This window comes from Cebus imitator, unplaced genomic scaffold, assembly GCF_001604975.1.
Source record: "Cebus imitator isolate Cc_AM_T3 unplaced genomic scaffold, Cebus_imitator-1.0 Scaffold101, whole genome shotgun sequence".
In the NCBI taxonomy this organism is placed as follows: domain Eukaryota; kingdom Metazoa; phylum Chordata; class Mammalia; order Primates; family Cebidae; genus Cebus; species Cebus imitator.
The window spans coordinates 6,107,356-6,130,240 of NW_016107416.1; the positions used below are offsets into that span (position 1 = coordinate 6,107,356).

The window sequence follows — 22,885 nt, forward strand, 5'->3', positions numbered from 1 at the left end:
GTGTTGCTTCCCCGCCGGAATGTCTAAGTCCTTCCCGAATATGCCCAGTCATACTTTCTGAACTTTTAAGCAAACACCGTCCAGATTCTTGTGCTTTCCTCAAAGACCCCAGGAGGGAGAGAGGACACAGGCCGGGGCGAAGCGCCCCTGCGCGGGGGATTCCTGCCACTCCACGCCACCCTGCGGCGCAAACGCGCTTCCCAGCTGCCGTCCCACCCGCTGCTGGCACGCTGAACAAGGAGCCGCGCTATTTTTGCCTCCCCGGCTGCAATCCTTTATTTTTACATGCAAGAAGGAAATAAATAAGGGATTAAGAAGGAAATGCATGGCCTTAGTTTATCCCGAGCAGGAAGGGGTTGGAATAGGAGGGGGTAGGTGAAGTCTGGGGTGGTGGAAAAGGCAGGAGGATTTCGACTGGTTGTTCTCTCCCGATCATCCCAGTCTCTGGCCTGGAAGCCCCCGCACTCTCTTTCTGCCCCTCTGGCTTATCCGTGACTGCCAGCTCCCCCTCCACCGCCCCCGTCTTTGGAGGTACCACCGTCACCTCTGATGCTGCCTGGGCTGCTGCATCACTCTGCTGCTTTTCCCCGTTCCCCGCCTCCCACCAAAGCATGCGCAGTGCGTTCCGGGCCAGGCAACAGCAGCCGCACAGTATCCAAGCAGCAGAATCAGCACCCGAAGCCCCGCGCGGGCGCGCTCTCGGGGGGGGCGGGGCGCACGCCCGCTCCGCGCGTCCCCGCACTGCTCGCTCCCGGGCGGCGCCTCAGCATCCTCAGGCCCGGCGGCAACCCCCGCAGTCGCTGAAGCGGCCGCGCCCGCCGCGGGAGGGAGTAGCCGCTGGGGAGACTCCAAGTTGGCGGACCCCTCGACTTCTCTGCGGTCCGCCCCGGGAGTGGTTGCGAGGCGAGCCGGGAAAGGGGGCGCCGCCCAGCCCCGAGCCCCGAGCCCTGAGCCTGGAGCCCCATACCCTCCGCGGCACCATGCGCGCCGAGCCGGCGTGACCGGCTCCGCCCGCAGCCGCCCCGCAGCCAGCCCGGCGCTCTCGCCGGCCACACGGAGCGGCGCCCGGGAGCTATGAGCCATGAAGCCGCCCGGCAGCAGCTCCCTGCGGCCGCCCCTGGCTGGCTGCAGCCTTGCCGGCGCTTCCTGCGGCCCCCATCGCGGCCCCGCCGGCCCGGTGCCTGCCAGCGCCCCGGCCCGCACGCCGCCCTGCCGTCTGCTCCTCGTCCTTCTCCTGCTGCCTCCGCTCGCCGCCTCGTCCCGGCCCCGCGCCTGGGGGGCTGCTGCGCCCAGCGGTGGGTATGGCCCCGTGCCCTCAGCGTTGGCTTTCCCGCGGGGCCCTGCGGGGGACAGTGAAGGGCGCGCGGGTCCGTGCGCTCCGGGCTTGTCCCCGGCTCGGCCTTTCCATCCCTCCCTGCCTGCCTTTCCACCCTTCTCGTTCCCAGACCCCTGTTCATTCCAGCTCACTTTTGGAAGTCCATTTCTGTTGCATTTGCTAAAAACCCATTCCAATTCTTGTCGGTTCCGCTGGGAGGTGTTTAGTGGATCCTGGGTCCCTCAGCGATCTCTGTGCAACTTGCTAAGGGGAAACCAGAGGATGGGAAATACAGCGAGGGAGCAAGTTGCTACTTGAGTGCTGGAGCCTTAATGGAATCCGGGGAGGATGTAGTGATAATAGTGGCAATGGGCTGTTTCCTCAAATTTACTACCCAGCATATTCAGTGCGGTTGGAATTAAGGTGGGGGAGGCACACTTTGGGGACCGAAGGTGCCGAAGACATACTTCGTGCACGACCTTTGGTTGTGATTTCTCAAAGTTATTGTCGCTATAAGGAACAGTTAATATAATACAATCTTCAATACACATTGATGATTGGCAATTATCACTAAAAGCAGAAAGCTAGCTTTGTCAAGAAAATAAAAAGAAATTGGAAAGCTGCCAGCATCTGCATCCCTACATGGAAAAGAATGTTTGCTTATCTCAAAGTTAAAAGATAAGGGAACTGTCCATTTTGTTAAAAGTGTCAAGTACTGAATACATTCGGTATCCATGAATTCAGTACTCAGGTTATCTTAGGAGCGTTCTTAGCTCTCGGATGGGATGCCACTAGACAGAGTAGAGTTATGCTTCTGTGGACCCAGAGAAGGGGTGGAGATTGGGGGCAGGACCCCTGAACATGTTCATTTAATGACTCTTCTTCCCTCAAATTCATTCTACCCCTCCCCCAAACACTTAAATTATAGATTTGAGTCTGACTAGAAAATGTATATATAAGACATAAATCAAAGAGTGCACGTTTGTATAAGCCTTACTGGCTATTTATTAACCTCTCCAGGCCATTTTATTGTTGAAATAACTTGCTTTACTCTAGCTGTACTTCTTCACTACTTATAAATAGAAAACTTTGTGTTTGCAATTAAAGGAAAAATGCATTTTAGTGCTGATGTATTTATGGGGTAAATATGTGTGTTTGTGTATGTTTGTTTCCTGCCCCCCCCACCCCCCACCCCCACCAGCTCCGCATTGGAATGAAACTGCAGAAAAAAATTTGGGAGTCCTGGCAGATGAAGACAATACATTGCAACAGAATAGCAGCAGTAATGTCAGTTACAGCAATGCAAAGCAGAAAGAAATCACACTGCCTTCAAGACTCATATATTACATCAACCAAGACTCGGAAAGCCCTTATCACGTTCTTGACACAAAAGCAAGACACCAGCAAAAACATAATAAGGTAGGCAGGAGGCTGGCTTTGCAAAAGTAACTATCATGAAGAGTTTTCTTTTGATTTGATTTTCTGCCAGAATCTGATTTCACAAATTTTACTGCAGCATTTTATTAAGAAGGCAATTAACATGATAGGAGAGAAACTGGAAGGAATTAACTTGGGATCTACTGGGATAGGACTGTTGTTTCTCTTCTCTGACTAAAGTGGAACTAGAATTTTCTGATACCTGAAATGATATCTATGTACCTTTCAGGTACATGGGGCACTTAATAGTAGTTAAGTGAATGTGTTTATGATTCTGACTTGTTTCCGTGAGGCTTTATGTAAGGGTGCAGTATTCTGCCTTGATACAAAACTGCCTCCCAAGATGTAAAAACTGCTTTCAATCTGCACATGTAAGATTGCTTCAAGAAGCTGTTTGGCTGCAGTGTCTCCGTCAGTCTTTCCACTTAGAAATTGAAAGTTTAAACAGTCTCTCTTTCTTTAATTGATCAGTAGGAGGAAAAAAAAATTTTTTCTGTTGTATTTTCCATAGGTAAACAATTTGACATTTAAAAAGATTATGGTGAGTATACACAAATTATTTGTATAATATGAAGATCAATTTTGGTTGACATAGTTCTTCAGTACTTAATCTGCATTGATTATGAGCAGTTGCTTTACTTTCAGGTTAGTTCAGAAAGTGGGACTAATAAAGGTTTCAGTGGAAGACAAATGTGCTTAATATCCAAAGAGTTTAAGGGATCTTTTTCTCTGCCTACTATCCTTTACTTGAATTAATATTATTTTGGACCTCAAGCAGATTTACACAATGGGTTATCCATGCCTCTGTTGTTTATCAGGAGCAGAAATTAGAGTCTATATGTTAAATGTTTCATTTTGACCTATACTTGCTCAGGTGAGAACAGTTAACTGTCTATCTAGAATTTAAGAAAGCATTTGCAGTTTACATCATTTTTATTAGTTTTCTAAAATATAGGTGAGTGGTAACAGTATTTATCCCCATTTGTAAAATGGGGAGCTAGAAATTTCAGGCTTGTGGGTGATTTTCCTAATATGGTAAAGCAACTAATATGGAATTCAGGTGACCTGAATGTTTAAGTTTTACTATTTTTTACAAGTTAGGTCTCTGAGAAAGTGCTTCCTTCACACTGAATATTACTGGAGTGGTGAACTTTCTTTCACATTATTTTGAAGTGGCTGCTACACACCATGGCTGAGATAAATGGGTCTCTGTTCTGGGCCAGCCCTTTTCCCCATAAGCTCCTATATAGCTTAATGGGCTGAGTACTAGATCATGTCTAACTCATTTGTCTTATCGATAGGAGAAATGGGTGTTGTCTTTAAAGAAGAGAAATCCAAGACCCTTTTGATAAAATGTATTGAGACTTTTGTAGCTTTCCTTATGAATGGGACCTTCTGGAATTAGGTGGTTAGTTTTCAAACTCCAGCACCTTTGCTTATGGTGAAGGAGAAACAGCTGCCTCAAAGCCTGTTTCAAAGAATGCTCAAGCTCTCCTCAGCAGAGACTTGAGATTTCAGTGGAACTTTTTAGTAACTCAGATGTTGGAGGCTATGACTAACGCTTGCCTTATAGTTTAACCTTATGTGGCTGTTTTCTTTGGTGGGATGTGGTTTGACTGTAATATACCTGACTTCCTATGATAATAAGGTTTGTTAAACCTGTCCCCACCACTTACCTAGAAAAATAGACTTCTCACTGTGGATCACCCGCTTGCCCTTGGAATGATTCTATGTCTCACCCTCCCCCCTACCCTCAATCGTAGTTGTAGTTTTTTTTTGTTTTTTTTTTAATACTGTACTTTGAAAAGAATGTTTATATAGAAATCATATTTGAAAGCATTTTTCTTATTGGTTTAACTCGATGAACATTTGTTGCACCTTTCTCATGTGCAAAGCAGTATGCTAAGTATTCAAAGATAAGGGCTAAAAGGATAAAAAGATATGATCTATCCTCCAGGAGATGGGAAAATGAGATGAGCGAGGTTCTAAAAGTGCTCCCGTATGGGTATAGACAGTGTTGTTGTTTGGTGGGTACCCTGAAATTTCCCTTCATGTTCTGTGATCTGCCTTTTACTTCTGTTTTTAAGCATCCCTTGAAGTAGTTGATAAAAAGTGTTCCATTTGCTTTCTGCTGTATCTTAGGATGACTTGCTTAATAACAGTGATGAGAGATACTTGCTAGTTCTGCTGCTTTAGAAATGTTTCAGTAAGAATAGAATTTCATTTCTGCTTTCATATAAAGAAGTTTTGATTTTAATATCTCTGTTATGTACCTTTTTTCCCCTCCCCTGATCTCATTGCACTGAAGCACATTTTTGATGAAAGCCTTAGAAATGCTGAATCACTGTGCCTTTCTCATGGATCCCTGGACTGGGGGTAGAGGTGGAAATGGAAATTCTCAAATATAGGTTGCAAGGCCAAGTTCCACATTTATGTCTGAAGAAATTTCATAAATGTTCAGTATTGATCAGTCTTTATTACTTTACAGCTGTGAAAGTTAACATGTTTATTAACTCTTCCAGAATTTGTGAGTGTAAAGGCAGATTGTGCAAACCACCTCTTTACGTACTAATGTTTCTGAATGCTTTAATGTTTCTTTGTCAAAGAATGTTGAAAAGTCTTTTTTTTTTAATCTCCGTAGAGTGATGTATAACCAGTTGTCCAAATGCCATTTTTGAAAGTATAAGTGTCACTCCTAATAATTATGCCAGGATAGTAGGCATAAACCAAGGTAGTCCAGAGCAGGCAGGGAGCTTTGGCACCTTGGAACTAAATGCTATATTCCTTGATTTTTGGTGCTTACCCAAATTCAAGATTCTTTAAAGACAGTTTTATTTTCTGATGATTTACTATAAACTCTTTCTTACTAGCTAGGAAGTCAGTGTCCTGCCATGTAGCAGTATTAGGGTTTGAAATGGAAAAATTTAATTTTGCTATGTGTGATATTGTAAAATATATTTGGTAATTATCCTGTTTCCTGGTACACAGCTTTGAAGACCCTTGGAATCTCCAGAGTGATGAGTGTCTTTCATATGCCAATGAGATGACAGGTGGCTGGGGGTCCCTAGATAGCTTCAGGATGGGAGCTGGTCACCAGAAAGACCAATACATTATCAGAGGTTTGGGACTTTCAGCCCTCAATCTCAAAGAGAGAGGTGGAAGGTTGAGTTGATCACCAATAGCCAGTGATTTAATCAGTCATGTCTACATAAGGAAGCATCCATAAACACCCAAAAGAGTGGATTCTGAAAACTTTTGGATAGCTCAACATGTGGAACTTCCTGGAGGGTGGAGTTCCTGGGGAGGGCATTGAAGATCCTTGCCCTATGCGTCTCTTCCATCTGGCTGCTCATCCGTATTCTTTGAAATATCTGTTATTAAATAGTAAGTGTAAGTAAAGTATTTCCTGAGTTCTGTGAACCGATCTAGCAAATTAAGGGGATTGTTGCTACCCCAGTTTACAGCTGGTCTGTCAGGAGCACAGGCCTCCATGTGGGGCTTGAGATTGGTATCTGAAGTGGGCATCTGTAGGCTTGTGGGACTAGGCCTTCAACCAGTGGATCTGATGCTATCTCCAGACTAAGAGGTCAGAATTGAATTGAATTAGAGGACAGCGAGGTGGTATCTGATGAAGAATCTGCAGAATTACTTGGTGTGTGGGAAAAGCCCTCCTATACATCAGATGTCAGAAGTGTTGGTTTGAGTGTTGTATGAGACTAGAGAAGGAAAAAGCATTGCTTTTTTCTTATATCTCTTACTTTGTTATCAAGATCGATCTTTTTCACTTGTAGAGACTTTTATGGGCGTAAATGGACTTGTATGATTACTAAATATAAGCATTTTGTTAACCATTAATGCAATATATTAATAAAATGGACCATGCATTTAAAAAGCAGGAGAAATATGAGATTCGTTCATTTATTTTGAGATAATCCTATGTGGTCTATTCCTAGGAAGGTTAAGGAAGCTTTTCATGGCACTTTAGTCAAAAAATACTTATCCTATTGGGTGCGGTGGCTCGTGCCTGTAATCCCAGCACTTTGGGAGGCCGAGGTGGATGGATCACCTGAGGTCAGGAGTTTGAGACCAGCCTGCTCAACATGGTGAAACCCCATCTCTACTAAAAATACAAAAATCAGCCGTGCGCAGTGGCACATGCCTGTAATCACAGCTACTCAGGAGGCTGAGGCACAAGAGTTGTTGGATCCTGGGAGGTAGAGGTTGCCGTCAGCGCCACTGCACTCCAGCCTGGGTGACAGAATGAGACTCTATCTCAAAACAAAAAGTGAAAAAACTACTTGTCCTGTATCATATTCCCTTAGAATTTTCTTCTCTTCTGGTTGAGAAGGGATTGTGAAGACGCACGATGCATAGCAATGGAGCTTGGGGAAAGCTGCCTTTAGTTGACCTGTGTGTGGCTCAGTCTTTTGTTGCTTTCTCTGCTACCCACCACTCCAGGTTGAAGAGAACAGAGAGAAGTTTAAGTGATTTTAGATCTTGATAATTATTTTTATTCCCTTTTCTATTTTAGGACAAGACTGGTTCCACATTTCTGGACTTTCAGAAGCCAGTTTTTCTATTGTTCTTGGTATGGGACAACAGAAAGAGGAGCATGGGACTAAGAGTCCCACCTGTCTCTGCCATGAGGTGTTAGCACACTTTTTTACAATTCTGGAACATATATTTTTGTGACCTTTGTTATAAGGAATTAATTAAAAAATCAATAGAAAGTTTTATACTGTGGAACGTTGGAAAAAGATTTCCCTTCTGGAAGTTTCTTTAGCAAGCCCAGACTTTATCTAAAGAGCTGTCTGTATAACCTTATGGTATATACCATAGACATACCTTGATTTTCCCTAACTTAAACAAATTTGATTGTTTGACAAGTCAGTATTGTCACAGGGCCCTTTCTCAGATTTGGTTGAGGGGCAACTATTATGTTATATGGTGATGCAAACCTTTGTATTGATCTTAACAGCCTTCCCAAGTTTTCCAGGTCTTCCTAAGGAGTCATTACAAAATTGTAATATATAGAATTCAGGCTTGTAATGATTTCACTTTTAATGCTTGGCATGTAGTAGGCCTTCTGTTGAATGAATTGATGATTGAACATTCATGTTAGAGTATAGTGGTTTTCCATGGAATTTATGTTATAATCAAACTAAAATTCAAAAGGACTTTCAAAATACTATTAAGTATTTTTGGCACTGTGCCGGATCAGTAGGAGAGATAATTTTGGTCTTGAGTTTTTAGCACTGCATAAATCACACTAACTATAAGCCTATACTACCGAAAGCAGCAAAAATACTTACATCAATAATTCTTAGATAATGTCTATCAGTGCTGCCCATCATTAATGTGATAATCAGGAGCCAACTTTCTGGCATTTTCTGTTATTGTTATGGTGGAGCAAGCTGTGTCTTTCTACTCAAATAGTTTCCAATAAATCAGATCTACACATGGTAGGTGTTCAGTTTTGTTTGATTCAGCAAGCATTTATTAAATGCCTCTTTTGAATCAGGCAGTGCTAGACTCTGGGGAAAATGAAGAGGATTAACACATAGTCCCTACCTTTGCTCACTGGTGGAGTGTCAGAATCAAGGCAGCTGCTAACGTGTGGTTTATGTTAGTGCAGTTACTAGTGGAAGGAACAGAAGGCTGTAGGTATCCAAAGGAGAGAATAATCATTGTCTAGGGAAGTCAAAGAAAACCTCATAGAAGAAACAATTGAGCTGGCCCTAAAGAGCAATTAGGACATAAGTTTGTGCAGAAGGCAGAGAAAGGAAGCTCCACAGAATTGGCAGAGCAGAGGCTCCAGGTGCAAAGGCCTGACTTGCTTGGTTAGTAGCAGGGTATTTGAGTGGTGAGTGCAAGAAGGGAAAACGCAGGAAACTTCAAGACAGGGTCTCGCTCTGTCACCCAGCCAGCAGTGCAATGGCACAACCTTGGCTCACTGCAGTCTTTGCCTCTTAGGTTCAAGCGATTCTCCCACTTCAGCCTCCTAGGTAGCTAGGACTACAGGCCTTTGCCACCATGTCTGAGTAATTTCTCTGTTTCAAGTAGAGATGGGGTTTCACCATGTTGACCAGATTACTCTTGAACTCCTGACCTCAGGTGATCCACCCACCTCGGCCTCTCAAAGTGCTGGGATTACAGGTGTGAGCCATCGTGCCTGGCCTAGTATAACATTTGTTACCAATTTTTGAATATCCTACTCAGTTCCTCTAGGAACCAGTGACATAGACGTTTATAGATGTAGCAGTTGAGATTTATAGTTAATATCTTCAATAAGGACAAACAGCTAGTAAGTAGCAGAGAGAGTCAGGATTTGAGCCCAGGTTTTTCCTTTGCAGAGTCATTCTGGGGAGAGGTAGGATGTATTGGGAGTGGCAGGAAGTGAAAGTTGAAGGTTGTGAAGACTGTGAAGGTATGAGGGCTCTGGATTTATTTCATATCAAATTGTAAGTTTGGGAAGTCAACAGGTGAGTGCGTATTGATTGAGCATAGGTGAGTGCCAATTATGTGGCTTCCGAGTGAGCTTTACTTTTAGCAGGAAGAGACTGACTGTAACATGCCCACAGCAGCAATGACAACCACATGAAAATTTTAGGTATTGACAAGTGCTTGCAGAAGATAAAAAGATATGATATGGTAGAGAGTGGTGGGTGTGATGATTTCTCTTGAAGAATCAGAAGATTGGGCTTACAGCCCTGGGTGGGAGTAATTCACCTAGGGAGTAACCCACTTACAGGTGAGGCGTGGCTCCTCTTTAGATAGGATGGCACATGCTGTTTACTGCAGTGCCCTCACTCTTTGTTGCTGACATTAACCCATCTACATTTCTGGTCCCTTTGGGCATTTGAATTGGAACCCTTGTCTTTGATTCTTCTCTTCCATAAAGTCTGGAACATTTTTGGACATTTTGTCCTGGTTTGGTCCAACCGTTATCATGCTTTCCAGAAGACTACAGCTGAGTTGTGCTGTTGAAAGTCTTGGCTCAGTGTGTGTTCCAAAATAATGCTTTTTGCTCACGGGCCGACTCATTCCTGCTAACTATGTAACTACCAGTGTCATTTTGTCTTACCTTATTCAGGCTTTGTTAACAGGATGGACCACTATCCTCTTTACAGCTGGCCAAAAAATAACCCAGGAGGCCAGGTGCAGTGGCTCACACCTGTCATCTAAGCATTTCGGGAGGCTGAGGTGGGAGGATCACATAAGGCTAGGCGTTTGAGAGCAGCTCAGGCAACAAAGCCAGATCCCATGTCTACAATAAGTTTAAAAAATTAAAAAGAAAAAGTAACCCGGGAGCATTTGCCCAGTGGTGATGCCCAGGGTTGGTGGCATCACCTAGTGTGAAGGTAAGTCATGTAGGAAAAGAGCTCTCCTTCCTGCCTTCCTCATCTTTCTCAGCCATACCCCTCTGTTTTTCTAGCCATCTAAGAGTGAACCTTGGGAGTCATCTCTGACTCCTCTCTCTCCTGCCTATAAATAGTCACCGATTAAGTCTTGACATTTCTCCCATGACTCCATTCTTCCCCACTTCTCTGCATTGTGTTCCTGTCATCGCTTCTGGTTTCTCTCTCTGTCAATCCATCAGTCCCACTGCTGACAGATTAATCTTCATGGAATACTTATTTCATCATGTGACTCCCTTTATCCACATTCAACAAGCATAATTTCAGCTAGATAAATTTTCCTCGTGAAGCAAGGGAGAGGATGTAAAATTCTCTTGAGAAGAACTGCTGCTTTCCTTCTTATACCACACATTTGCTGTTCCCATCTCCTTTCAACATTTTTCTAGGCCTGTTTACCCAAAGGGCAGTCCATAGCAGGAGATAATTTTGTATGATTCCATTAATTGCTGTCCAAACCCTGGGGCTAGTTATGGGAAACCCTTGTGACCAGTGGCAGGAACCAAATCTGTCAGTAATGTGTTCTTAGGCTTTTAAGTCCAAATTCTGTTAAATTCCTGCTTCAGAACATCATGTCATCTCCATCTTTAAGATCTGAGTAATTAATTGCTCCTAGAATATGCATTTTCTGAATGAAAATATTTTATTCCTTTCAAGAATTACACAATTATAAGGCTTTATTCATACAACGTATTCAGTTCACAATTGATATGGGCACCTTTAACCTTATGAAAGACTCATTCATCATATAATTCATTCATTCAGAATCTACTGAGTGAATTTTCAATTTTACAAGGGAGTCTTTATATTCAGAATTTGTATAAATTCAGTATGATTTTAATTAGATTTAATGGTAGAAATGCTTTTATAAAAAGGCTAGATCCAGTTATTATGTTTTACTCAGAATAATGAGAAATTAAAAACATTTATGTTAATTCGTGGCCAATTTGAATAAAACTTTTGCTTTCTATAAAGTGAGATGAGAGGTTCAATCTCCATCAAAGGGCACCCCAGGCTGGGACAGATGTGAACCTGTGAATTGGCACAATGTTTCAAGTAAAGTTTTGTTATATGGGTGTCCTCTCTGGCTAAAGAATAGAGAGAGGCTAATTTCCTCATCTGGAACATTACACATTGATAAATTCAAGCCGTATTTATTGTGAAAGCGGTTTGTTACCAAGATCTACCTTAACACTAAGTGTTCTCTAAGCCTTTTCTTTAGAAATGAAAAGGATGAAAATTCAGACAAGTCTACTCTACTGATAGTCGCTAATTACAGAGTAGTTAAGTTCAAACAAACCTATGAACCAAAGTGTAAATAGAACCTTTATATTAGTCCCTTCTCACAGCTGCTGCAAAGAACTACCTGAGACTGGGTAATTTATAAAGAAAAGAGGTTTGACACATAGTTTCACAGGTTGTACCAGAAGCATGACTGGGGGGAGTCTAAGGAAACTTACAGTCATGATGGAAGGTGAAGGGGAAGCAAGTAAGTCTTACTATAGCATAGCAGGAGAGAGAGAGAAAGAGAGAGAAGTGCCATACACTTTTAAATCACCAGCCCTAGTAAGAACTCACTATCATGAGAACAACATGGGAGAAATCTGTCCCCATGATCCAGTCACCTCCCACTAGGTCCCTCCCCCAACACTAAGAATTACAATTCAGCATGAGATTTGGGTGGGGACACAGAACCAAACCATAACGTTCCACCCCAACCCGTCCCAAATCTCATATTCTTCTCGCATTTCAAAACCAATCATACCTTCCAACAGTCCCCCAGAGTCTTAACTCATTCCAGTGTTAACTCAAATGTCCAAGTTCAGAGTCTCATCTGAGATAAGGCAAGTCCCTTCTACCTATGAGTCTGTTAAATAATAAACAAGTTAGTTACTTCTAAGATACAATGTGGGCACAAACAGTGGGTAAATGCTTCCATTTCAAAAGGGATACATTGGCCAAAACAAAGAGGCTGTAAGGCCCCATGCAAGTCCGAAACCCAGCAGGGCAGTCACTAAATCTTAAAGCTCTGAAATAATTGCCTTTGACTCCATGTCTCACATCCAAGGCACACTGATGCAGGGGGTGGGCTCCCACAGCCTTGGGTACCTCTGCCCCTATAGCTGTGCAGGGTACAGCCTCTGTGACTGCTTTCATGGGCTGGCATCAAGTGCCTGTGGCTTTTCTAGGTGCATGGTGCAAGCTGTTGATGGATCTACCATTCCAAGGTCTGGAGAGCAGTGACCCTCTTCTCATAGCTCCCTGAGGCAGTGCCCCAGTAGGGACTATGTGTAGAAACTCCAATCCAACATTTCCCCTGTGCCCTCATAGAGGTTCTCCATGAGGGCTCTTCCCCTGTCGCAGATTTTTGCCTGGATAGCCAGGTGTTTCCATACATCCTCTGAAATCTAGGCAGAGGTTCCCAAGCCTCGACTTTTACCTTTTGCATAAATGTGTGCCCAATACCACGTGGAAGCCACCAAGGCTTGGGGCTTTCACTCGCTGAAATAAGAGTTTGAGCAGTACCTTGGCCCTTTTTAGCTGTGGTTGTAGCTAGAGCAAATGGGACACTGGGTGCCATGTCTTGAGGCTGCACAGAACAGTGGGGACTGGGCCTGGCCCAAGAAACCATATTTTTTCTTCTAGGCCTCTGGATCTATGATAGGAGGGGCTGCTGTGAAGGTCTCTAAAATGCCTTTAAGGCATTTCCACTCTCCTCCTCTTACGCAAAGTTCTGCAGCAGTCTTGAATTTCTCCAAAGAAAATGGGTTTTTGTTTTCTACCACATGGTCAGGCTGCAGATTTTTCAAACATTTACGCTCTGCTTCTCTTTCAAATATAAGTTATAATTTCAGACCATCTCTTTATTCACTCTTAGGAACATATACTTTTAAAAGCAGCCAGGCCATATCTTGAATGCTTTGCTGCTTAGAAATTTCTTCTGCCAGATACCCTAAATCATCTCTCTCAAGTTCAATGCTCCACAGATCTCTAGAGCAAGGCATAATGCCTCCAGTCTCTGCTAAAGCATAGCAAGAGTGATCTTTACTCCAGTTCCCAATAAGTTCCTCATTTCCATCTCAGATGACTTCAGCCTGGACTTCATTGTCCATATCACTGTCAATATTTTGGTTAAAATCATTCAGCAGGTCTGTACAAAGTTCCAGACTTTCCCACATCTTCCTCTCTTCTTCTGAGCCCTCCAGACTGTTCCAACCTCTGCCTGTTACCCAGTTCCAAAGTTGTTTCCACATTTTCAGGTATCTTTATAACAGTGCTCCACTCCTGGTACCAGTTTTCTACGTTAGTTCGTTCTCATACTGCTGTAACAAACTACCTGTTACTAGGAAATTTATGAAGAAAAGAGGTTTAATTGACTCACAGTTCCACAGGCTGTACAGGAAGCATGACTTGGAGGCCTTAGGAAACTTACAATCATGGCAGAAGGCAAAGGGGAAGCACTCACATCTTACCATGGTGGAGGAGGAGAGAGAGAGTAAGCAAGGGGGGAAGCGATACACACTTTTAAACCATCGGCTCTCATGAGAACTCACTCACTGTCATGAGAATAGCATGGGAGAAATCTGCCCCCAATGAGTCAATCACCTCCCACCAAGACCCTGCCCTAAAGCTGGGGATTACAATTCAACATGAGGTTTGTGTGGAGACACAGAGCCTGGACCATATCAACCTGGACCAGTGACTATGAGAGCAGCATGGGGGAAATCTGCCCCATGATTCAGTCGCTTTCCAACAGGTCCCTCCCCCAATACTGGAGATTACAATTCAGCATGATACTTGCATGTAGGCACAGAGCCAAACCATGTAAACCTCGGACCATTGACTATATTGCTCTTGAGCTTCAGTCAGTAATTATATAGCTGGGCACACTTTTTGCTTATCTGCATGGCAGAGAGGGAGTCATCCTGCCACATTTTAAAAGAATCTCAGGTGGTAGTGGGAACAAGGTAGTTAGATACTGCTGGAACACCTCTTTTTGCCCTCAGCAAGGCTAAAGATTAAATTTAGAAGTAGTCAAATCCAAGCACAGCTAGAAACATCATAAAGGACATTCTACAGCCATGAAGATGGAGGTTTTTGAGTATCTGTTGAATTCCAGTACCTGTTTTAGAACCTCCTTTCCCTTTGTGTGGTCGTTGAAGAATTTACTGCATCAAGTTGTAGTCTGGTTCACTTAATTGGGTGCTTTGTGCTGTCTTTTAATTGTAAGCAGACCTGCTAATACCCTATACTATAATAGCTGTATTGCAGATGGGCTCCATTAACAATGTGAATCAATCAGTGCTTAGGAGAGTCCTCTCTCCCCATGTTTATCCTCGCTTTTTATGTCTTCAGGTAAGTACAATGCATGAAATCAACTTCAGCTCAACTCTCCAATGCATTAGTTATAAATATAATATATAGCCTTTCTGTGGAAGCTGAACAGTTTTATTGAGGCACTTTCATATCTATAATCTCATATGGTCCTTGCAGCATAACTGCCAAGATGATGATTATTTCTGTGTTCTGGGTGAGGAAATGCAACCAGAGGATGAGTCAAAAGCCCAAACAAGTCAGGTCAGTTTGCTGTAGGTCTTAAGAATTATTAGCCTAACCAAATGATATGTCTGTGGGTTGAATAGGGAAGCTTCTGTCCTTTGCAGACACCTTCCTTCTTGATGATAAAGACCTGCGAACTAATTACAGCTGAACTATATGCATTGTATACACACCTCCCTTGGCCTTTCTCTGTGATCTCCTGGTTTTCTCATCTTCTTTTTCTTACCTAAATGAGTACTCCAGATAAATAATCTTGTTTACACTAGTAGCATTTTTAGAATATTTTGCTTATCTGCTTACCTTTCTTTACTAATCTTGTTTAACTTTTGTTTTCCTCTAGCAGTTTTTCCTTCTTTCTTGTATACTGAACAAAAGTGGTCATGTTTGGTGTTTCCAAATAATATGTCAGACATTTGAACCATTCTAGAAGTAGATTTTCTTTTTTTTTTGAAAAATATTTTCTAATATAGAGTATGATGCTTGAAGAAGTAGGTCTTCAAAATAAGCTGAATTTAATTAGAACTGGTTAATACAGCCTTTATTTTTCACTAATTGAAGAAATGATATATACCCAATTTAAACTTTTTTGTCAACATGTGAAATGCAGTATAGCCAGTGTTTCTACACCGACATCGTATTTTGGTGCAAAGCAAGGGAATTGGCATTTTAATGATCCAGTATAGCCATTTATTTGTGGGATAAATATGATTGTGCTTCTAGGCTGTATAGAATATCAGAAATTCCTTTGACTTCTCTCTTCTGGAGGAGAAATAGTTGGAGGTCAAGTGTCTGGAGGTCTGACAGATTGGCTGTTACCAACTATCTGGAACTGGACAAGTTACTTAGCCTCTCTAAGCTTCCTTATCAATTACATGGACATAATAATAGTGCCCATCCCAGATGCTGTGGCTGGCCTACATGGCATCCCCCATGTAAAGTGGTTTGCATGGTGCCTGGCACATGGGAAGTACACAGGAAATGTTACCGATTAATGACTGACTAGAGGCTTAGGGAATCTAAGTTGTGAACTGTTCTTTCATTAATAAAGAATTTCTTTTACTAAAAAAGAAAGGAAATTTAAGGGTAATTGTGAGACAGTCATGGCAAGCGGTGATTCTCAGGATCTTCCTGGTTGTATGGCTGCAGATGAGCTTGATTGGTCTACCTCAGACAGAAGTGAACACCCAAGAAGGAGAGACTACATTAGGATGCACATGATGTCTCAGAGACTGCAAGCCCTGGACCACATAGAGGCAGTTGTACCGTGGGGTGTAGAGAAGTTTTCCGTAAACCTTTGCCTATAATCAGGGCATTCTAGGTCAGGCTTGGAAATTAGGCATTTTAGTGGGATGTGTATGATGTGGCCTCAAATACTTATTCTGTAAATAGCTGATAAAAATTATCAGATGATAATTTCCCCAAGAAGTATTCCAGTTAGACGTCCACCCACCTCTCCTCCCTTTCCTCCAACTCCCCAAACAAAATCAAACCTAAGAAATACTTTCATCTGCCTTTGGTAGTTTTCTGGCTTTGGAATGAAATGTAACGATTATAAAACCATGACAAATAGCATAGGATATAGACCTCCCAACCAGAAGAAATTTAACAGGGTAGAAATATCAGATATAAATTCTGTTTTTATTTGGACACTAAGATAATTGAATATGTTATAACAAGGAGATAAGATCTTGGTCTTTGCATCTTAACAGCCTTAACCAAGAAGAGTTAATACACTGATTTCCCTCTTCTCGTAAGCTATGGCTAAAATTATGAGAGTTAGTAAACTTGGTAATTACCATGGACAGCCCTGTGTGACATAATGGACTTTCATCTCTGCAGAATGTTTAGACTGTAGTTAGAAGCATTTATCACTGTTGGGCTGCATGAGTACTGTCACTTGTTCCCTTCAGCACCAGTGTGATGCTGGGATGATGTCGTCTTATTATTTTTGGCCTTGCAGTTGTGTGTTAAACAGTTTTTGGAAATGGTTAATTATTATTCTTTGCATTTCTAATTAACTATAACTATATACTTATTTATTCTTTCATTTGGGACGTTAATCCTTTTAAGACCTACTAATGCATTTTAGGATTATTACCCAAATAGTATATTTGTGAATTGTCTTGTCAGCCATCAGGTCTTAAATTTGTTTTTCCATTTAGTTTTTCAGAGTTCTTGGATTTCCCCTGTGTTTTCACACCATAATGTGTTAAACATTTATTAGCTTATTTGTATGAAGCACTTGTTTGTGGTGTAATCATTTGAGAATCTTTTTTCTTTCACAGAGAGCATAATCTCTTCCTTGATAACCAGACCTACATATTCAGCTACTTATCCTGTATCTCCACTAGGATGTCCTATAGGCGACTCAAGCTCAACATACCCAAAGTGAACTCTTGATCGTATTATCTCCTACCCAAGCCTGTCCTTCTCACATCCTTCCCGTCTGGTTAAATGGAACATCACCTTCCAGTTGCTTAGGCCAGAACCCTTTTCCCTTATCTCCCTCTCAAGTATCAAGCCAAGCCATCAAGTCTTGTGTTCCCTTCAAAAACTGTCTGGAGATCCAACCACTTCTCCTTTGCTGCCAACCTGGTATAACCCACGATCTCTCACATGAACTGTTTTAGTATCTTCTCCCCGTCTCCCTGATTTTGTCCCTCTCTTTTCACTCTGATTCTCCTGTGTTTCACGCATATCAGGCAGAGTGATCCTTTTAAATTCTGATTGGGTCATTTCATTCTCAGTTGGACCTCCAGGGATTTCCCATCTACTCAGAATGAACTTTTTTTTTTTTCCCCACCTCCAATCATCATGTGGTCACTGAAGAAAATTAGGTGACTGTTAGTTGTTACAGTTGGTTGGCAGGAGGTGCTCTTTATGTTTATGTATTTAAACACATACCCTAGAAAGACTATTGAGATATAACAAGCTGGGTACTTACAATTATTTTTTTAATTTTTGAAGGAGCCTCCATTTTCCATGGTGGTTGCATCGTTTTATAATCTCACAGATGGTGCACAAGGGTTCCAGTTCTCCACATCCTTCCCAGCACTGGTTTTTATTTTCTGGTATGTATATATTTTTGAGATAGAGTCTCACTCTGTCACCAGGCTGGAATACAGTGGCACAGTCTTGGCTCACTGCAACCTCAACATCCCAGGTTCAAGCGATTCTCCTGCCTCAGCCTCCTGAGTAGCTGGGACTACAGGCATGCACCACCACGCCCAGCTGATTTTTGTATTTTTAGTAGAGATGGGGTTTCATCATATTAGCCAGGATGGTCTTGATCTCTTGACCTTGTGATCTACCCACCTCAGCCTCCCAAAGTGCTGGGATTAAGGTGTGAGCCACCATGCCCAGCCTCTGTTATTTATTTTTGAAAAGTATTAGCCACTCTAATGAGTATGAAGTGGTATCTTTGTAGTTTGGTTTGCATTTCCCTAATGATTAGTGATGTTGAACATCTTTTCATGTGTTTATTGGCCATTTGTATACTTTATTTGGAGAAGTGTCTATTCAATTCTTTGCTCATTTTTTAATCCAATTGTTTGGGGTTTTTTTTGGTTGTTGCTGTTGAGTTGTAGGAGTTTTCTATATACTCTGGATATCAATCCCTTACCAGATATATATTTACAAATATTTTCTCCCATTCTATGGGTTGGCTTTTCAGTCTGTGAATAGTGTCCTTTGACAAACAAAAGTTTTAAATTTTGTTGCAATCTGATTTATCTGTTATTTCTTTTGTTGACTGTGCTTTTGGTGTTATATTCAAGAAATCATTGCCAGATCCTGTGTTATGAAGGTTTTCCCCTCTGTTTTCTGCTGAGTTTAGTCATTTTAGCTCTTATGTTTAGGACTTTGATCCATTTTGAGTTAATATTTAAATGGTGTAAGGTTAGGGATCAACTTTGTTTTATTTTTTTGTGTGTGGATGTCCAGTTTTCCCAACACCATTTGTTGAAAAGACTGTCCTTTCCTTTTGAATGTTTTCCCTGTTGTTTGTGCCTTGTTTAATTTTTTTCATTATTTTTCTTTCTTTCCTTCCTTCCCTCCCTCCCTTCCTTACTCCCTTCCTCCCTCTTTCTGTGTGTCTGTCTGTCTTTTTCTTTCTTTCTCTTTCTTTTTTTTTGAGATGAAGTCTCCCTCTGTTGCCAAGGCTGGAGTGCAGTGGCATGATCTTGTTTCACTGCAGCCTCCGCCTCCCAGGTTCAAGTGATTTTCCTGCCTTAGCCTCCTTAGTAGCTGGGATTACAGGCACCTGCCACCATGCCTGGCTAACTTCTGTACTTTTAGAAGAGATAGGGTTTTGCCACGTTGGTCAGGCTGGTCTTGAACTCCTGACCTTAAGTGACCCACCCACCTTGGCCTCCCAAAGTGTGTGATTATAGGCCTGAGCTACTGAGTCTGACCTGAAGTAGTTTCCTTTTATCTGTTTTTGCATATTTTATCTCACAAGTTCCTTTGAAAGGGAGACCAGACTATGAGTAGAATAATTAATTGGCTGTGCATTAGGTAGCCACTTTTGGGTAAGACACTTATATCTGTAGATTTAAATTTCCCAATTTTAAAAATAAGGAGGTTGTAGCCTGGTGACTTGTTTCCCCAAACCTCCCTTGGGTGAGAGAGAGTAAAGGGGCCAGGCTCTGGAAATCGAAGAAAAAAAAAGTTAAAAAAAAAAAAAAAAAAGAAACAAAAAAAAAAATCCGTCTAAAAAAAAAAAAAAAAAAAAAAAGGAGGTTGAATTAGATTTGGGAATCTCAAACTTTAGTGTGAGTTGGAACCACCTGGGGAAGTTGTTGAAAAGATTTTGTGTTTGTAGGTCTGTATGGAGTCTAGTCGTTTGCATTTTTGTAAGTCTCAGGTAATCTTGATGTGGATGCATTTGTTCTCTAAAACTCCTTATGGCCCTAAAATTCTGTGAAATATCCTTCAATAAGAGGCATTTGGGTATTTATTAGAGGGCATGAAATGAGGGTATGGACCACTGAATTGGGGATTGTTCATTATTCCAAGCCGTGTTTGCATTTGTGGACTAGCTGCCTCCTGAGATTTGGGCATGTTGGATGGACAGTAGGAATTATGAAGTGAGGACATTTATTGCTTGAAAATGAAGAGGGTAGCTGGCTTCAGGAGTGGCTGGTGTGAGATGATTCAGGGGCAAAAGAGCTTTTGCAAAATAGAAGCAGAGGAGAGGGGCTAAGAAACAGAGGTCAGCAGAGAGGCTGCTGGGGGTATCATACTGCCTCCTTGATTTATGGCTAGGAAATCCATAAAGTCCTGATTTACTACCAGGAAGTCCAGAAACAAAGACAGTTTCTGGTCTGGGAATTCCAAACAGGAGTTCTGGGAGCCCAGAGTGAAGGAATGTTACTGGAGGTGAAAAACTGATGGCCAATTTGCATACACATGCACACTTATGCCTGTAAAATCAGTAGAAGTATGTTGTGTAAAATTAGTGGTTACTCTGGTGTATTTACTTACATGGTCTAAGAATTCAGAGTTCATAAAAATATAATATGAAAAGTGAAAATTTCTCTCCCAGCACTCCCCAAAGGCTGTTACATTTCTGTTTTTAGTTCACAACGTTAAATAATTTATCTGTACCCTATTTTTAGATCCTTCAACCTAAGTACTACCTTTTGTCTGCCCACTTTGAAAGGCAAAGACTATATCACACTATGGCGTTCTTCCCCTTTTCACCCTACCACTTTGATTTTTATCCCTTACTTATTTTGAATTTGCTGTGGTTTTAGCAGTCATTTTACATTTAAAAGGGACTTGGAGCAGCAGGATTTAGGGTTAGAATTCTGTGTACAGTTGTTGTCTTCTGCCTCTGGGGAGAAAAGTAAACTTGGAGACTCAACAGGAACAGCTGGAACTCAAGTACCCCCATTCGAGGATTTGCTGGGAGCTCCCGCTTGGCGCGTGGTGTACAAAGCCTCAGGAGGTTGATGGTGAGGGATGGAGAGACATTTTGTGGAGGAAAAATTGCATATTTCCTGCTCTGTTATTTTTTTTTTAAGTTAAGAAGGGGCCAAAGGATGAAGGGTCTATACAGATTTTGTTATGGGTTCATCAGGAAGCTACTGATGGGTTTTAAACAAGGAAATAACATTACCCAATTTATATTTTAATAAGATAATTATGGCAGCTCTCTGGAAGACGGACAAGACAGGGGCAAGAGTGGCTGTAGGATACCAGTTGGGAGTGGCTTGCATCTGTTCAGGCAGTGATGATGTGGACTGCACTGGGTGATGAGCAGAGGAATTGCAGGGCAGCAAGTAGATTTGGGATAAATTTTGGAGGTAGAGACTCCAGATTGCTGCTGGTTTGGAGGTGGGTAGACTAGAAGAGGAGAGGAATTATAGTAGACAGATTCCCTTAAAGATGTCCACATCCTAATCCCCTACGCCTATGAATGTGTTCTCTTACATGGCAGAAGAGACTTTGTAGCTATGACTAAACTGAGGCTGTTGAGATGGGAGTATATCCTGGATTATCTGGATGAGCCCATTGTAATCACAGGGGCCCTGATACAGTCAGAGAGAAGGAGATATGATGTTGGAATCAGAGGTTTGAGTGATGCGAGGAAGGACCCACAAGCCAAGGAATACAGACAGCCTCTCAAAGTGGAAAAGGTTAGGAAAGAGGATCTTGCCTAGAACTTCCAGATAGAGCCAGCCCTGCCATCACCTTAACTTTTAAATTCTAGACTTTGATTTTGGACTTTTGACCTCTAAAGTATAAGATAATAATTTGTGTTGTTTTAAGCCCTGACATTCAGGGACATTTGTTAGGGTAGCAATAGGAAATTATCCAGAAGTCAAAAATGACTTTTATGCTTTATCCTGGGGAATAGTGCTACTGTGTCTCAATACGGGGCTGAAGAGGAAGGTTTAGGAGGCTGACAGGAAACTGAGCCTGTTCAGCTCAGGAGGACTGTTGGTCATTTCTGTGCACATGTTAATGACCTCATTGTCCCTGGGCTCAGGGACAGGTTAGGATGAGATGGAAATGTGGGAGCCTTCACCAGATAAGTGGAACTTAGAGACCTGGGGGTTTTACCGATGGAGACTATATTACATGAATTGTGAAAAAACAGCTTAGTAATTTCCAACAGATGCCACATAGAGACCTCTTCCCTCTCATTGCTTGCTGTCTAAATTATAGTTGTTTTCTTTTGAGTCATCAAATGACATTTCAAAAGATAATATGAAGTTGCCACTTTGGGAGAAAGAAAGCAATATTAAGCAGCTTTTTCAAAGATCAGATTTCTGGACTCTGTAGATAGTTGCAGCATTTCTTCTGTTATTATTTTTTGAAGGATACATATAAGCTTATTTGACAGATTTAAACCTGTAGTTTAATTTGGAGGGAAGCCTTCTATGGCTATATATTTTTAAAAATTGAATTCTTTTCAGGGGGATTATATTTAATTGTTGAAAGAACAAAACTCCCCATTTTCGTTTGCATCAGTTACTTCTTGCTGTTTTGTTTCAAGGGTCTTGGTAACAGCTGAAAATAAGCTTTGAAAATAAAGTTGAATTTTGGCTGGGTGCAGGGCTCACGCCTATAATCACAGTACTTTGGGAGGCCAAGGCAGGTAGATCACTTGAGGTCTGGAGTTCAAGACCAGCCTGGCCAACATGTTGAAATCCCATCTCTACTAAAAATACAAAAATTATCCAGGCGTGGCATGTGCTTGAAATCCCAGCTACTTGGGAGGCTGAGGCAGGAGATCACTTGAACCTGGGAGGCAGAGGCTGCAGTGAGCCGAGATTGCACCACTGTACTTCAGCCTGGGTGACAGAGTGAGACTCTGTATCAAAAAATAATAAAAAAGAAAATAAAGTTGAATTTTGTGTTGAGGCAACACATCTAGAGGAATTTATACATGCATCTCTGTCCATACAGAGCCAGGGTTCTCAACCAGTTTGCTCCCTGCTGCTGATGCTCCCCCATAGGACATTTGGCAGTGTCTGGAGATATTTTTGGTTGTCACAGCTGGGCAGTGGAGGCTACTGGAATCTAGTGGGTAGAGGCTAGTGATGCTGTGAAATGTACCACAGGGTACAGGACAGTCACCCTAAAATCAAAGAAGTATCTAGCCTAAAATGTCAAGTGTTGAACTAGAGAAACCCTGAAATGGGATTTG

General features: G+C 42.1%; 1 protein-coding gene across 9 annotated transcripts in view; it reads left to right on the forward strand.

Moving 5' to 3' along the window:
- Positions 1 to 773: 773 nt before the first annotated feature.
- Positions 774 to 22,885, forward strand: part of ADAM23 (ADAM metallopeptidase domain 23) — a 197,204-nt gene continuing 175,092 nt past the window's right edge. For 8 of the 9 annotated variants that reach the window (XM_037741493.1, XM_037741494.1, XM_037741495.1 and 5 more), the window contains exons 1-2: positions 781 to 1,295; positions 2,517 to 2,734. In XM_037741493.1, the coding sequence (XP_037597421.1) occupies positions 1,082 to 1,295; positions 2,517 to 2,734 (432 nt within the window). In that variant the 5' untranslated portion in view covers positions 781 to 1,081. Of the gene's footprint in view, positions 1,296 to 2,516; positions 2,735 to 22,885 lie in introns of all 9 variants that reach the window. The other variant, XM_017536899.2, reaches the window with a different exon arrangement.